The following is a 17,383-nucleotide window of genomic DNA, read 5'->3' on the forward strand; positions in this document are numbered from 1 at the left end:
CAGTGCCGTCCAAGCTAGCCCCATATATGATATTATGTTTTTGACTTCTATCAAGTCCTTCTCGATTTGCTTCAAATACAAGTCTTCAGATTCAGTAACACCATTTATAATAAACTGCAGATCAGAATTTTTGTACTGCGCCTTTGAGCGACCTGAACTAATGTCAGCGTAGGATGGTAAGGTCTCATTAACAGCTTTCTTGACGTCATTCTTTAGGAATTAGTTCTGCAATTGATGATGTAAAATTTTTACTTAAAGAATCAAATAAGCCATTCAACTTAGCTTCGGTTTTAGAAAAAGTAAAGATGTTGTCATTCTGCTCGAAACACGAGTCACAAAGCCACACACAACTGCGTTTAGCTCCAAGCCATTTAAATTCCTCCTCGGAGAGGTGAGCACAGGTACCGTGAAACCAAAGTTGACAACTTTCGCACCCTATCGCAGAACCGTCATCCTCTTTGACTCCTTTCTTGCATTGGCCGCATTTGACTGATGTCTTAGAAGAGTTAACTCTTTGATTCCTTGATGCCATTGTTCAAGCATACATTCATATGAAACTATTTAATGCAGGATTCAGGATAGTAGTGCAGGATTCATTGCGAGACTCTTGGGTTTCCACCCAATTTACAGTTCACATCAGGTTTAACTTTAGTATGTTGCAGTTTCCAAATCTTCAAATTTATCTCCATGTGCATTTGTTCTCTTCCACATAATGATTTGTAAAAAAACTGCAGTATTTTTCTGTAAAGTGATGGGGAAACACCCGCCTTTTGCTAAAAGAAGTTTTGGGTCTTTCTTAATGTGGCTTCCCTTAGCTTAGTGGTCATATAGCCTGTAGCTCCCCAATCAAGGAATACATACCTCTAGGGGAAGAGAGCTCTAATTTCGTTCGTGGACTATTATGGAATGAACCAAAGTGCCATAATTTCAACACCTGTAAACGTTGTACGAGAGCCGATTGAAAGAGCCGAAAATTTATTTAATTTTTTAGTCAATAAATCAAGATAAATTTAGCAGCCGATTAAATTGGCTTCTGAAGTGAGACCACCAAATTCTCAACCAATCTTTACGTATTTGAGTATTTGAGAAATGAAATTTTACCTTTTCTAGTAAAACAGCGGAATAAATGATTATCTTGAAATCATCACGGGCCATGGCCATGTCTCAGCGGCTTATAGGACTTGATGAGAAACTATAACAACCGAACATGAGACCAATTTACCAATTTACCCACTTTTCTTGGTAAACTTCAGTAAACTAAAGTTTTCAACTAGCAATTTATGATAATTGCAAATTTTTGCTTTCGGCTTTTTAAATCAAGTCAGGTTTCGGCGCTTTCTAGTGTCTGCTCTCTTGCACGTAACCTTAAACGCCAATCATAGACAAGAAACGGGAGCCAACGTTGACAGAACATTGAAAACCGGAAAAATGTATGATTAGGTAGACAGTAACAAAATTATTTTGAAATGAAAAGATTATTTTCGTTGTCGAAGTGATCGAGAAAGCTGTGAGGATTGTTTAGAAACATTTTTTCTGAGAGCAATGAGGGATTATTTTGCCGAAAAGATAAATTAGACTTGGGTGTTTCACTTGAAATAATTTCAGCCAACATTTTAATTTTTTTGAAGATTGCTCTGCAACAAAACAGTCTGCCGAGAAATAAATGAATAAGTATCCTGAAATTATTTATCAAGGGAAAAGTGAACAGTAAAAACTTGAATACTGTTTTAATTTAAATTACCAGGGTAATGACAATAGATAGAAAATAGTTAAGTATATAGTTTTATTTCTCTTCATTGCGAGAAAATTAGCAATAGAGGAAATGAATTAGAAACAAAAGAGATTGTCAGAAAGATATTTCGACTATGTAATTTGCGCAAATAGTGGAAACAAAGCTTTATTTCAGTAAATCAACGTTGTCCTTGAAAAGTTTACTCTGGAAAAATTAAGTACTAATTGAAGCTAGCTTAGTAGGTGTTGATGAAAGTATTCAACCATTTTTCAACGGCATTAAAAAACAGCCAAAAACTTAGTTTTTGCCACCATAGATTTGTAAGATTGTTTTAGATTTCCCTTCGTTCCTAAAGAACGATGACCAATTTTTTAATCAAGCCGTAGACTTGTGGAATAAAAGAAATATCGGAATTAAGAAAAATTCTGCCATTTCTCTTTTAATTGATTTCCCGCCAAGCAGAAGGAAGAACTGCCCAGGAGGAAGAACTGCCTGGTATGAGCAATTTTGAATTTTAGTTTAATTGCATCCCCCCACAAGCGGGCTTCCTTAGGATTATGATAGTTACAACTAAAGCCAATCTCCCGTTCAGAGCAATTATAATATGGCATTTCAGGTGAAATGAAGCCAGAGCGTGGTCCTAAAATTTCGAGGCGCTACTTTCCGACGGTGCGCCAGCTGGTGAATGATCGAGTTGGCGTAATTGCGCGCGACAACTGGGCTCCAACTCTTGAAAAATTTCCTCCATTCAATCCCAAAGTTGTTCAGAATATATATTACCAAGAACTTCAGGGACATGGCAAAACGAGCCAAATTATGTTTTTAGAGTTTTCCCAATATTTGGAGAATTATTTGTGGCCAAATTTTGATGCCGTTAACGCAACTAAGGAGCACGTAATATCTATTGCCATGATGGTGAACGAAAAGTGGCGTGAACGCAATCCTGCATGGACTGTTTTCATTGCGGCCCCAGATCAATTTGAAGGTTTCTTCCAGGCTGTCCTAAATTTTAGTTTAGCAGAGCGTTCGAAAATTAATTTGGTTGAAAAGTCTGTTTTGCTTGTCTTCATGATGCACTGCATGAATAGTATTGAGATCGACATTATTCGGTTCCAAATACAACGGTTGCTTTCACTGGCATCGTGGAAAAATTTGCTGCCTGGACGACTCTCAGAGGAGCTGGAAAGAAATCCCAAACTTAAGTAAGTAAACCGCCACAAATATTATTCGTCACTTAAAATTTTATAGATTGCTCTGAAACGAAGTTTTTAGCAAGTATTGCAGTGTGTCTTTTACTGCAAAATTTTTAGTTGAGCCATTTGACTTTTGCTCTAAAATGAAATTTTCGTTTTCCAAAAAAATAAAGGTCAATTAAGAGAAAGCCCTTCCCCTAAAAGTGTAGTCGGTCAACTCGGGGGCAGCAAGTCAACTCCTATGTGTATTTATAAATCATGACAGTAAACAAAAATTGAAGCATCCGATGCAAAAGATAAAGAAATTAAAGCATCAGAATTATAATCAAAATAGATATGGTAAATAGCAATTCAAGTATAATGTGTAGTGATTTTAAATCAGGATTAGAAAAAATATAAAGCATTTAGCACAACAGCTTCCCTTCATCTACAATGGTTCCCATTGACACTTCTACCGCAGGGTGCCGGCGCATGGAGCCCGCGCCACGGAGGCAGAGTATGGAGCTACGCAAAAGAGCGAAACTTAATTTTGTCCTTATGTACGTGATCACGTCCGAATATGAATCTTCTTTCTTAACGCTGATCGTGGAAGCCAATCTCTGTATGGTTTTTGATGCCGACGGACCAGCTCCTCCTGTAAAAGAGAAAATTAACGGACAGAAGTGGCTTTCTCGACTTCGATTATCCTTTGCTCGTATTTCAGCTTCTTGTGGACTCGTGGTATTTCTGGGAATCCGGTATGCTTCTTGGGCAACTCTTCGCATACGGATTAAACACTTTCACTTTAAAGACGTTCTGCTGAAACTTGAATCAAAGAAACCATTAGCTTAGTGGTATCAATAGTGGTAGTTCTATTTGCGAAGATTTCCCCTCCCAAAGTTTGAAGACAGGGCTCTTCTTCGACATCATCGCAGACCTCATTGAGCAAGTTGGTAAAGAGTCACGGATATCATTGTCTTATGTGCGTATAGCCACCTTTTGGATAATGTAGAGCATGTGCTACATTAAAGTTTTCTCCACATGCGCATCTTGATGACAATTTTACCGGATCTCATCCATATCTAGGAGCAATTCCATCTCTAAACTCTCCCTTGGTTAAATCTTTTCAATGGAAGTGCGTTTAGCCAGCATGATGCTCCTTTTTCCATAGCCAAATCTAGAGAATCTACCTCTTTATCATTGATGAGATCTTTGATTGCCAATTTTTTCGCTCCAGCTTTTTCCTGTTTTTCTTTTCTGATTTTCTGAAGGATTTTTCCTGATGAAACTTTGCATCTATAGCATTATGACTCCGTAACGGCTCACAAATTCGAATAGATCTTTCATATTCGTTTGCCCTGTCTTCAGGAAGAAGAATGCTTAGGCCACCCTTTTCAACCGGAAGAGAGATAGCCTTCCAATATCTGTCTTTGTAAGAGGGATGATTCAACATTGAAGGTATATGATTTTAAACAATAATTTTTTCGGCTTCACTCATTAGACTGTCCGAGTTTGGAGTAGTCCTAGCAATAAAAGTCAGTTATGCTGCCATTTGTTAGTAAATGATTTGTACACATTCTGAGGGGACACCATACTATGTTTGGCGAGCTTCTCAAGCATGTTAGAGTAGTTCGCTGACTTTTCTTTCAGAATATCGTTGCAGCTTTTATCAGAACCAATAACTGAACCCAGAACTCGATGACTATCAATAACCTCCTAATCCCGAAAAAACTTTTTTCGCCTTCTGGACAAACTCAGGTTTTGTAGTGAGATGACATTTGATAACATTATAACCGAATGCACCGCCATGTTCATAGAGCTTATCTAGCACGATTCGCAGTGATTGAAGGCTACCGGCCACGTTACCGTCATCTGCGTACCATTTAAGAGTCAGATTTTGATCTTCGAGCATGTCGATGAGAGGAAGTGTAGCCACTCCGTACATTGTCATGGCTATTGGATCACCTTGTGTTGGTCCTTCCTGAGACTTGATAACTCTTTTATCAATAAAAAGGTATTATGGGGTCTTAAAATAGTTTCTGATTGCTGTATAAATTGAGGGACAAAGCGTTTTTGATGTTTTTTAGAGCCAGATCTCTGATCAAGCTATTAAGCGAGTTCCTGGCATCAATCAGTGGGATCCCTCCAGTATGATCTTCAAGAAAGCGCCGCCGGAGTGCATGGATAGCATTTTCGATGCCACTCTTTTGTCCAAGGCACATCTTTACGTTTCCCCCTAGTAATTGGAGATCTCGTTTAACGCACTTCACTATAGTGCTACCTATAGTTCGTCTTGAGACCTCGACCATGGCAATTGGTTGAACCCCAGGGCATTTATCTAGTGCAATCAGACGACAAGCGTTATAAGAATTCAAGAAATTTAGTTCTTCGGTGACAATTCTGAGTGCAAGTTTGGACAATCTTTTGCAAAGATCGATTGAGGCACATTTGTATGATGTTAAAAATTGTCTCTATTCGCTTGCATCAAGACCAGAAGATGGGCCATGGCTGCCATTTGTTTTGCTCTTATTCTTTTTTTTGACAGCTGAATCTAATTTGTGGCAGTTGACTGATAAAAGTCAAAATGTAAAGTGCGCCGAAATGTTTTGATTTCTATCAATTTAAATCCATGTAATCCATAAATTAGTCTGTGATAAGCCCATGACATCATGTGAAGCCCACTTTTGACGGTACAAGTTTTAAGAAGGGAGGGACCCTTTTTAATTGACTTTTAAAAAAAATGAAGAGCTAATAATTAATTTAAAAAAAACTTTTTTTTGCCTTTTTGCTTAATTTTTTTTGAAAAACTGCTTGTATACGCTGTTTTTTGGTTTCAGTTTTTCTATGGGCTCGGTCGCGAAACTCAACCAAAAGGCGCGGAAATTGCTGTAGATGTTTGGCAATAAGACTAAAAATGTTTATACATATGCTGAAAGTGCATAATTGGACGCATCTTAAGAAATAGACAAAACTCTAATACCAAAATTAAGTTGGCGAACATTACTTTTCTTATTCTAATCTAAAATGTAACCTTTTCCATGTGATAGTGTTCGTGGAATTTACAATTCTTCGTACATACTTTGTTTTTGGTTCTAGAAAACTGTGGAAGGCCTTGGGGAAAAACGACAAGAAGTTGCAGCAAGAGCAACTTAAAAAGATCGACGAGGAAAGATGTTTTATGAAAATGCTGTTGGAGCATTTCATTGCTGTGGTCAAAGAAATGGAATTGGATGCCGAGGTTGACGAGGCGAAGAGAAAATATTGTGAAAGATTCCTTGAGTTGCTGATTGACATGGAAGTTATTCTGCCCACGAGGCGATTTTTCAATACGTTGTTAGACAATGAGCAATTAGTGGTGCGGTTGGAAATCTCGAAGCTGAACGGCCACCCAGATTGCAGTTTGTTTTCCGAAATGCTTCAGTATCTCAAGTATTACGCAAAGTTTGAAATTGACGATCACTCTGGTAATCCTTTGACTCAGAAGGAGATGATATCCAGACATTATAAACAGGTCACAGAATTACAGCGCTCTGTGTTTAAACTGTACCCGGAGTTGAAAAAGTTTTGTATCAGTAGTGTTTCACGCATAGACTCGCGTGAAATGCTGATGAAACATTTTAAGCCTCTCAGCAGCAAAAAGCTTCATCAGATTTGTGCTATGCTAAATATGATCGAAGCGTTACCGGAAGGGGCTAAAAGCTCCTATGACAAGAAGTTATTGCTAGAAATAATCGTGAGTAAGCACGAAAAGACATTAACCCAATTACAGAAGATAAACAATATGCCACTGTACCCTACTGAAGATCTCTTATGGGATGAGAATGTAATACCCATGAATTTCTATGATGGGAAACATTGCTTAGCTCTGCCCAAATTGAACCTACAGTTCTTGACGTTACACGATTATCTTCTGAGAAATTTCCATCTGTTCCGCCTTGAGGCCGCTTATGAAATACGAGAAGAATTGGAAGACGTAATAACACGTTTGAAGCCCTGGCAAACTGAAGGAAACGAAGTGAACTTCGGTGGTTGGGCTAGATTTGGAATGCCAATTACAAAGTTCACCCGTTTTGAAATTACGCAGCCGAGATTGGGTGAGGCCCACCCGGCGAAAGTGTCGGGACACGTGACTGTAACGTTGTCCATGCGACCAGATTTGAAGGAAGAATGGGAAAACCTCCGTCGTTTTGACACGGGGTTTTTGATCACACTTAGACCAACCAATGACTCTGTCCAAAGTCTTGATTCTGATGCAGACTTCCAAACTAAGTATGGAGTTGTCTATGTGCGGGGTGTGGAGTTTGAGGGTAAATTGGACGATGAAGGGAAACTAATTGAAGACTTTCCGGACCAACCAGTGAAATTCAAAGGTGACCAGAGAACGTATAGGGTTCTATTAGATCCGTGTCAATATCAGATTGATATGGAAAACCACGATCAGGGCTTAGAGGATGTTTATGAGACCTTCAATGTATTGTTCAGACGCAGTCCCAAGGTCAACAACTTCAAAGCCGTTTTGGAAACGATTCGAGACTTGATGAATAGTGAATGCAGTGTGCCAGATTGGTTGCATGATATCATTTTGGGCTACGGGGACCCAGCCTCAGCTCATTACCCTAATATGCCAACACTTTTGAAAACAGAATGTTTGGATTGGAATGATACATTTTTGGACTACCAGCATCTATCAGACAGTTTTCCTGGCTGCAAAATTGAGTTGAGATCACCCGAGGAAAAAGAAAAGTTAAAACCCCCATTCAAGTTGACATTTAAAGACGAAGTCAAAGATGAAAAAGACGACGTGAAAGAGGATAGTGGAAAAGTGATTCTGGTGGAGCCACATGTGATTCCAAATAGAGGTCCTTACCCTTTTGATGAGCCTAAACGCAATGCAATACGATTCACGCCTACTCAAATTGAGGCTGTAAAATCTGGTTAGTCAATCAACAACTGCGACAGCGTTCTCGCTTGACCATCAATAGTTGTTTGTGTGTTTTCAGGATCAACGTTGTTTTTTTTTGCTTACGTCGTCAACTCAAATCATAATTTTGATAAGAGAATCTTCTGTCCTCTGAATAAATTCGCAGCATTTCGACAATGACCTTTTGCCTCGTTAGCAGAAAGTGCATATTCCGGGGCGCATTATGAAAGGTTGTAGAAGATTGTTATAGGAGTTAGTCTCATCCATTATTTTTCAGGAATGAATCCCGGCCTGACTATGATTGTTGGTCCGCCTGGAACAGGTAAAACAGACGTTGCAGTTCAGATCATGTCAAACTTGTACCACAACTTCCCACAGCAGAGGACTTTGATTGTCACTCACAGTAACATGGCTCTAAACCAGTTGTTTGAGAAAATCATTGCGCTAGACATTGACGAGAGACACTGTCTTCGTTTGGGTCACGGCGAGGAGTCTCTGGAGACTGAGAAGGATTTCAGTCGGTATGGAAGGGTGAATTTCGTGTTAGCAGAGCGAATTAAGCTGCTCAAAGAGGTCTCAAGACTTCAGCACAGTTTGGCCATCACTGGCGATGTGACTTACACTTGCGAGAATGCTGCCCATTTCTTCCTTCATCAGGTTAGACCTTGTGTTAACTAATCAGAATTGACGCAAATGATTTCAATTAATCATGACCATGTTAGTTGTTGAGCAGTCTAGTTGAAGAAAACAGAACTCCAAAGTTACCCGGTTAATGTAGCTTCTGACATTATCTTGGGAAAGATATACAAATTCATATATGGGGAGTAATAATTGCTCTCGAACTGAGTTTTTAGCTATCACATTGTGCTGCTGTTCTTGTTCTTTTTAAGGCTCTTTTCCATTCTTGCTCTTTATCGGGATCTTTTCCATTATAGCCCCCTCGCGCGTAATTATTCGCCCTTTATTGTACAGTTATGGTGATGGGACGGGAAGGGGGCTGTACGTTCTATGCAAACTAACATGCAGGAGGGGACATAATGGGTAAAAGCCCCTTTTTATGCTGTTCTTCATCTGATCGATTTGATTTTTGGATTTACTTTGTCACTCTTGATTTCATGTATTCCGTTATATAAATTGCTCATTCAAAATTAGGAGCAGTCGAACTCATGTAGTTTTCTACTAAAAGAAAGTCAAATCAAGAAGTGTCGAAAATGTTTTTTTTTGCAGAATAAATTATGCGAGTAGTCTATAAGCTATCACTGAAGGTCCTTAGTGGCGCTATAGCGCTCCCCCAACCCTAACGTTGTAATGCAGGCAGTGAATTGGCACTGCTTTGTTATTTAAGAGTATTTTGTTTGTGGGATTTTTAATGTAAGCAGTATTTTTTAAAAATATTTTGCATTTTTTAGTGTTAAGTAAATCAACTGTTTGCAGGTGATTAAAAAAACAGACCAATGGTTGACTTTAATAATAACAACCAATTGTGTATTTAAGGTCATGTCGCGATGGGAAGAGTATTGGGCTAAGGTGACACGTCCAGAGGTCAAACTGAGTGATTTAATCAATTTCTTTCCATTCCACGGATTTTTCTCGAATGCTCCACAGCCTCTGTTTAAACAGAGTTCACTAGAAGAGGATTTGGACATAGCAGAAGGTTGCTGGCGTCACATTAAGATGATTTTTACTAAACTGGAAGAGTATAGAGCATTTGAGTTGCTGAGGACGGGATCTGAGAGGTCCAAGTACCTTCTGGTAAAAGAGGCCAAAATCATTGCCATGACCTGTACTCACGCTGCTTTGAAAAGACGAGATCTGATTGACTATGGCTTCCAGTACGATAATGTTCTGATGGAAGAGGCTGCTCAGATATTGGAGATCGAGACTTTCATTCCTCTAATGCTGCAAAAGGAAAAGGATGGTCACAACAGACTGAAGCGTTGGATTATGATTGGTGATCATAACCAGTTGCCACCCACTGTTAAGAACATGAGTTTTGCCAAGTACTCAAACATGGAGCAATCATTATTTACTCGCTTAATAAAACTCAATGTTCCCAACGTCACATTAGACGCTCAAGGGCGTGCAAGGTCCTCGATTGCTCAGCTGTATAGTTGGAGGTATGAAGTGTTGGGTAATTTACCTCATGTGCAACTTAGGCCTGATTTTCAGAAGGCTAATACTGGCTTCTGCTTTGATTATCAAGCTATTAATGTTGGTGATCTAAACGGAATTGGTGAAACAGAACCAGCACCTCATTTTTTCCAAAATTTGGCTGAAGCTGAGTTTGTTATTGCAACCTATATATACATGCGACTAATCGGATATCCTGCCGAAAAAATTACAATATTAACTCAATATAATGGTCAGAGGATGCTGTTGAACGATGTGGTTTTCAAAAAGTGTGCCAATAATCCTCTAATTGGACCTCCACACAAAGTAGAAACTGTTGATAAGTACCAAGGTCAGCAAAACGATTACATATTACTATCGCTTACTAGAACAAAATCGGTGGGTCATTTGAGAGATGTGCGGCGTTTAGTGGTCGCAATGTCGAGAGCTAGACTTGGTTTGTACGTTTTTGCTCGGGTTGATCTGTTCCGAGATTGTATTGAACTTAGTCCTGCTTTTGTCCGTTTCATTCAAAGACCTCTCACGTTACATCTAGCGCCAACAGAACAGTATCCGACGTCACGACCGAACGGAGAATTTCCAGCCAACCCGATGAAAATAACTGATGTTACACAAATGTGCCATTTTGTCCACAATATGTATGAGCAGAAAAGACGCTTCTTCGAGCACAATTATCACCAACAGCAAGCTATACAACAGGAGCACCATAGACAAGAATTGCTCGCAATGCAAACACAAGACAGCCAAGTGAACACGGAAGAAAGCATTGTTATACAGTTATCAACTCAAGAGGACAAGATGGAAACCGATAGCAATCAGCAAGCAATCGAGGAGAGTGGAGTGGCGATATCTTTTGAACAACAGCGGCACGATTTCCATCAATTGGAATCCTCAAGTCATACAATCGAAGCTGAAGAGACTGCTATTAAGTTTGATCAATCTTCACTGGATGAGGTTGCGCCTTTGATGAAACCACCAGAAGAAGCTATGCAAGAGAATTTGCAGATGCTCAGTACTTATGATGAGCTGAAAGACTCAGTTGAAGTGCGATATAATACTGATTTGTAGTTAAATATTTGTGATCTCGTTTACTTGTTTTCTGTCTTACTGGAATAGATAATTTGTATAGATCTTTATTTGGATTTTCTTCTGATCTGGGGAGCAATCATCACCCTGCAAGGTCTAAAATTGCTTCTATTATGCCCAAGTCTTTAAAGCTATTTCGAATCTTCCCAATATTGACTAAAGAATATATGTATGTTTTGGAGAACAGGTAATACATAGAATGACAAATAGGCGTAAGTGACTATAAACAACTGTAATTGATTAACTTTTCGATAAATACCGAAACTGATTCATTGCGATGCAATTTTGTAAACGTGTGTGTCTTTTCGCGTGACCGTTTTTTAACGTTTATTATAGCTGCGAAGCTGTAAGCTGAGCGGAGCTATATTGCGGTGCTCTTGGTTTTTACAATTCAAAGAATTTGAATTGTATTAGGGCGCTGTCTTTTTTACGACTCGAAGAGGAGTATTGGAGAAGTCCTTTTTTTAGTCAATTTTATTGGAGTGATTTTTGAAGCGGGAAATGAAATGCGTGAAAAAATTTGGAGTGCTTTTGGTGCTGAACAAAAGTGAAGAGTGGAGCGAAAAGAGAGTGGTTTTTGTTCATACCGCTGTTTTTGAGAGAGCGAGAAATTGATGTGTGAAAAAATTTTCTCTAAGCCAGCAATTTTTTTTTTACGTGCGGCATTTTAGAGCAGTTTTTTCATTTATTTTGGTTAAGAGGTTTGGTTATGATTATGTTTTAATTTTAGGCCGGTTTCGGTAGTGCTTTGAAGGTTTTTGGAAATTCATGTGAATTTTATGATAATTCGGAGGTTTTTAATGTATTTTGCCGATTTTCGGGCTAATTTTTGCGTTTTTTTGACGATTATTTTGTGTTACTGGCTCAAATGGGTATTGAAGAAACCCCTTCTACTTGAGCAAATTTATGATAACATTTGGTTACAGTTTTGTGGGTAAGAATCATTTTTTTGTTGAGAAATATGACAAAAAATGGCGAAAATTGGAATTATTTTTTAATTTTTTTTGCAGTTTTTCGTTTTTTTTTCTGTTTTTAGCTAAATTTCTTAGCCTATTATGACTTGCCTATTGTTTTGCGAGCATCTGGATACCCCATTGGCTGATTGGAAATTTTTGGATTTATATGCTTTTGAAATTTTAAAAAAAATTTGATAACTTTTTCCAGTTTTTCAGTGAAAGCTGTTTTTAAGAGCTTTCTTTTCATAATTTAGCCTAAAGTATTTTTTCAAAATTAACATAAGTGGTTTTAGTAAGTATTAGGTGTTTTGATGAAGTTATTTTTGCAGAGATAGTTTTTTCGGGATCTCAATTTATAACAAAATTTGATCAGATTTTTTATCATATTTTAACAGATTTGATTTTATTGTCTTTACTATTTTGTTTCATGGTTTTGTTTCAAGATAATCATAAATTAATTAAGGCACATTTTATTTGATGAGTGGTTGGATGGCGTTTAAATGGATTTTCACTTCGAGTCGTTTCCGGAATTCTTCCGGCTATGTTTTTTTTTAAGATCTGTTCACACATTTTCATGATTTTTGAAGTCAAATTGTAGTAGTGATTTTGGTCACGCCGAAACAGGTAGTGAAGCGAAAAAGCGAGTGGTTTTGTTGCGTGAATTTTTTTCGCTCTTATTTTAAAGCAGAGTGAGAAAACGGTGTTTGAACAAAAATTCGCTTTCTCGCTAGTGGTTTTTTGTTCACACGCGGCATTTTCAATTTGGTTTTTACTGTTTTTTCAATTTTTTGGATCGGATTTTTTTTCTAAATGGTTTTCCCACCAATCCATTCGCAGCTCATTCTTGACCTAGTTTTTTGTTTGAATTAAATTTTCATTTCTCGCTATTGGTTTTTTTTGTTCACATGCGGCATTCTGACCTTGAATTTCTGTTTCTTATTTTTTTGATCCAATTTTTTTTCTAAATGGTTTTCTCAATTCACTCATAGTCCATTTTAGGTCTAATTTTTCTGTTTAGTCAATGAAAATTCTTTGAATTGTTTTATTTCGTCGTATGACGCTCTTCTTCGTTTTACATTTGTTCACACAGCAAAGCTGAAAAAGTCAAATTTTCTGAATTACTTCTTCCTCTCACTAAAGGCGTTTGCGCGCGTGACGTCATTTCTCACTCTCTTCAGCAAAAGTTTTTCGCATGATTAGGTTTTGATCACAAGTGACTTATCTCACTCAATAAAATGACTTTTGCACTTTAGAACTTAAGTTTAATTTGAGTTTGTTTAAGGTCAAAGGAACTCATATGTGCCCTAAAGGTCCCTAATAAAAGGCTTCTGTGGAATGAATTTCAACACGCGTTATTAGTTTATTGCTGTATTTTTTGCGTAGCTTTTTGAGCGGCGTCGATAACTTCTGCAGCTTTTATCATATCTGTATCTGTTTCGATCTCTATTATACGGCACGCAAGTCTGTTCTTCCGCGGCTATTACGGCAAGCTGCCGGCTATGTTCATTCAATTCTTTGGATTGCTTCACAGGAATTAACCTGCTACGTTAACAATTGTTTATTCGCTTGAATAGCTTTTTGGTCACATGTAACTTACCTCTCGCGAATTTGACTTTTCCTCTCTCAAAGTGATTTTTGCTAACATTAATTAGAGGAGCTCAAATTAATTGAGGATATCTTAATCTAATCGAAAGTCAGTTGAGGGCATCAAGTCCCGGAGTAGCTGTGTAGGGTGTTAGTAGGCTCTAAGTGCGCGATACCTGTGAAGCTGCTGAGGAGAGAGAAATTCATTCTGTGGTGGACAATTTTAGTATTACCCTCACACTATTACCTCATAATGGTCAATGCTGAGTTTCAATGTTGTCCTGACGTTGTTTTGAATTTAATAGAATATGCTTGAAATCTTCTGGCTTATTTTGTTTTGATTGCTCAAATGGTTTTTTCGGTGTCAAGACATTTCTTGAGTTTATAAATGAGTTTATTTCTGAGTTATAAATGAGTTTGTTTAAGGTCAAAGGAACTCATATGTGCCGTAAAGGTCCCTAATAAGAGGCTTCTGCTGGATGGATTTTATCAAGCTTTATTAATTTATCGCTGAATGTTTTTTACCTAGTTTTTTCAGCGGCGTCGATTTTTTTTCAATTTAGATCTGTCTCTGTTTCTATCTCTAATATATGGCACGCAAGTCTATTCTTTCGCAGCTATTCCGGCAATATGCCGGCTATGTTTGACTTTTACATCCTTGACTTTTTGCGTTTTATGTGATCTAAAGTTCTCTCTCAATCACAATTTCAAGCAGCTCATCTCAATTGGCGGCAATTTAATACTAAAAGTCAAATGGAAAGTGCGCCTCAAACTTGGTATCATTTTTTTCACTCTTAAAATCTTAATAGTGGCAATAATCCTCTAAAGACGTCACAAAGCACCGTAGTGAACTTCGTTGTTCCCCCTCCTCCAGGCTACTTCCTCTCCCCGAGACTGAAGCAGGCTTGCAATACATAAGAGCTCTCACTAGTCTCGAGAGCAATTGGTGGGTTATGTTTACTAGCCGCCCTCATCCTCTGAAATGCTATTATTTATGAACTAAAAATTTGAATTGTCTTTTTACGAGGTGAAAAGAAGTATTGGAGAATTGTACCTTTTAAATCAATTTTATTGGAGTAAGAAATTTAATTTGAAGCAAGAAATGAAACGCGTTAAATTATTTGAAAGGGTTTGAGTGCCGAACAAAATTGAATAGTGGAGATATACGGGTGGTTTTAAATTGCTCTCGTAGAGAAGCAATTATTGTATACGTGTCCTTCTATGCAAAGTTTTCACTTGACCGTTTTAGACTTTTCAAGTGAAATTTACGCCCTTGACTTTTTGCGTTTGGCGTGATCTAAAATTCTCTCTCAATCACAATTTCAAGCAGCTCAACTCAATTGGCGGCAATTTAATGCTAAAAGTCAAATGAAAAGTGCACCGAAACTGGTGCCATTTTTCACTTTAAATCATTATAATGGTATATGTTAACCTCTAATGTGGTTATTTGGAGCCCACGATTGAGCTTCTTAGTCCCATTTAGAATCCCCCCGACTGAAACAGGCTGCAATTGATTAGAGCTCACACTAGTCGTTCGAGAGCAATTCTTCCGAGAGAGCAAGAAGTTGAGGTGTGAATATTTTTGTCTGTGAAAAAACTTTTTCTAGTGCTCCGTCCTAAAGAAGTTTTCTATATTTGGTATACATCGGTAAAAAAGTTTTTTGTTGAAGTATGACAAAAAATTGACAAAAAGTTTCTTCATATCCTTTTTTTTCGAGAAGTTCTTCTAAGTGAATTATGACTTGTCTATTGTTTTGGAGGCATTTTAATACTGTCGACTTAGAGAAAATTCAGAAAGTTTCTAATTCTCATTGGTTTCAATTGGTTTTCGAAGGTATTAGTTCTTCGAAATGGTTGTTTCTTTTATTGCTCTCAAACTAAATGTGCAACAATTATATTTAATTGCTCTCGAACGTCGTTTGTACCACTTATTAATTGCTCTCAAACGAAGTTTAGCAATTATATTAGTCCTGTCGGTCTCCTTTAATGCGATATTTCGCTTGAGCGATTTTTCGTCTGACACTTTTGACTTTTCGTCCTCAAAAACGACATAAGCAGGTAGCGCCCAGGGACATTAAGTGCTCTTAGAGTCTTTCAGCTCTGTTTCATCTCAAACTGTTTTGGAGACTTATACTTATGGTGTGAAGGGCGGTCCTCAGAGGTTGAAGAATTCCCCACTGTTGAACCCCACCGCCCGCCGCCTTGTTGACCCCCAACCCACTGTTGCCCACATCCTCCCCATCAGCCCCGCGGTGCACCCCCCCCCCCCCCGGGGGGGGGTGCTACTGACGAACAACCTATCGGTAAAAACACGCAATTTTTATTCTTAATTTCCACAATTTTTTTCAAGCTTTTTAAAAATTTGTCATTTTTCGAGTTCTTTCAGGCCTAGGTGTCAAGGAACCTCCTCTATGGTTTTATAAAAAAGTTACTGCATAGTTCTTAGTGTTAGTGGAATGGTTTCAATATTTTAACATTAGGAATCTTAGCCTTTTTTTTACAAAACGTACAAATTTTTTCAATATTTCTGACATTTTCCATTATTCACGTCTTTCCAGACGCAGGGGCCAGAAAACGTCCTTAAGGGTTTGATAATAAGTTACTGAAAAATTTTTTTTGCCTTGGAATAGCTTTCAAGTTTTTAATATGACAAATTTAGCAATTTTTTACAAACTTTCATTTTTTCAAGTATTTTGAAAATTTTTGTCTGTTTTTAGGTTTCTCCAGCCTCAAGAGCCGAGGAGCCTCCTCCAGGGTTTGACAATAGGTTACTGTATATTTTCTAATTGTAATGAAATGTTTTTCAAGATTACAACACCACGAATTTAAGCATTTTGTTAACATTTTTTGTCATTATTCAGATTTTCGATCCTAACTGAAAATCTCCGTTATGGTTTGATAATAGGTTACTGGAAGAAATTTTTTGGCCTTGGATTAGTTTTCTAATTTTATCATAATTTTTAGCAGTTTTTGAATTTTTTTGGTTTCTCCAGCCTCAAGAGCCGCATAACCTCATTTAGGGTTTTATTATAGGTTAATGTATAGCTTCTAGATGTAATTGAACGTTTTCCAAGATTTTAATAACTGCAAATTTTAAAATAATTTTCAGTTTTCAAGTTTTTTAAATCTTCTTGAATTTTTTTATCGTTTTTTCCGTCACCAGGTTCCTAGGGACCTCCTCTAAGGTTCGATAATAAATTACTTCATAATGTCTGAAGTAGGTGAAATGGTTATCAATTTTTTAATGACTCGAGCTTTAGCAATTTTTTATGGCGACTACTAAAGTCAAACCCTTCCACGTTGAGAGCGATTCGTTCGACAAAAGGTTTTTCTTGAGTTTTGTTTAATGAAGATAAGAGCAGTAGCGAAGCAGATAATTAGCAGTTAAGAAAATTTGAAAATTTTATCGTAGATTATTGCGAGATTGAGATGAATTTATGGATATCAGTTGTCAACATTAAGGTAATATCAGCTTGGTGGCATGATTGAGAGAAAATATTAGCGTAAGCTTAAGAGGATTGTGCAAAATTTCTTCAATAAGATGTAGGTATAAAAGAAACGTTTTCTGTATGTAGTCATGTAGAAAGAGCGTCATCAATATATATCATTAACTAAGAGTTAGTGAGAAGACAACTTCTAGTACGAATAAGCAAGTAGATACAATACAATCTTCCTAGTTATTTTAAGCCAATTTAGGACATCCGAGATCCAAAAATTGCGCCACATCGAATTTTTTGTCTTATACCTTGCGGGAAAAGCGATTTCTTTTCAAATCCAACGGCTGAAATTAATCATGGGCTTA

The 17,383-nt window shown here is 37.6% G+C and overlaps 2 protein-coding genes across 3 annotated transcripts in view; one reads left to right on the forward strand and one right to left on the reverse strand.

Annotated features, from left to right (window-relative positions):
- Positions 1-17,383, reverse strand: part of LOC142334680 (uncharacterized) — a 244,017-nt gene that overhangs the window by 223,777 nt on the left and 2,857 nt on the right. The window lies entirely within an intron of this gene.
- On the forward strand, positions 2,329-11,097 carry LOC142334679 (RNA helicase aquarius-like). The gene is made up of 4 exons (XM_075382901.1): positions 2,329-2,934; positions 6,001-7,838; positions 8,103-8,482; positions 9,320-11,097. Exons 1-4 carry the CDS (start codon positions 2,354-2,356, stop codon positions 11,021-11,023), a joined length of 4,503 nt encoding a protein of 1,500 aa, XP_075239016.1. The 5' UTR covers positions 2,329-2,353; the 3' UTR covers positions 11,024-11,097.

Source organism: Convolutriloba macropyga, chromosome 2, assembly GCF_964194025.1.
Source record: "Convolutriloba macropyga chromosome 2, txConMacr16.3, whole genome shotgun sequence".
Classification (NCBI taxonomy): Eukaryota; Metazoa; Xenacoelomorpha; order Acoela; family Convolutidae; genus Convolutriloba; species Convolutriloba macropyga.

Bases quoted from the DNA above. Each gene is read 5' to 3' on its own strand.
- LOC142334679 (XM_075382901.1), top strand. From the start codon at position 2,354: ATGAAGCCAGAGCGTGGTCCTAAAATTTCGAGGCGCTACTTTCCGACG. The intron at 2,935-6,000 runs GTAAGTAAACCG...TTTTGGTTCTAG, and splicing joins GAAAGAAATCCCAAACTTAA to AAAACTGTGGAAGGCCTTGG. The intron at 7,839-8,102 runs GTTAGTCAATCA...ATTATTTTTCAG, and splicing joins AATTGAGGCTGTAAAATCTG to GAATGAATCCCGGCCTGACT.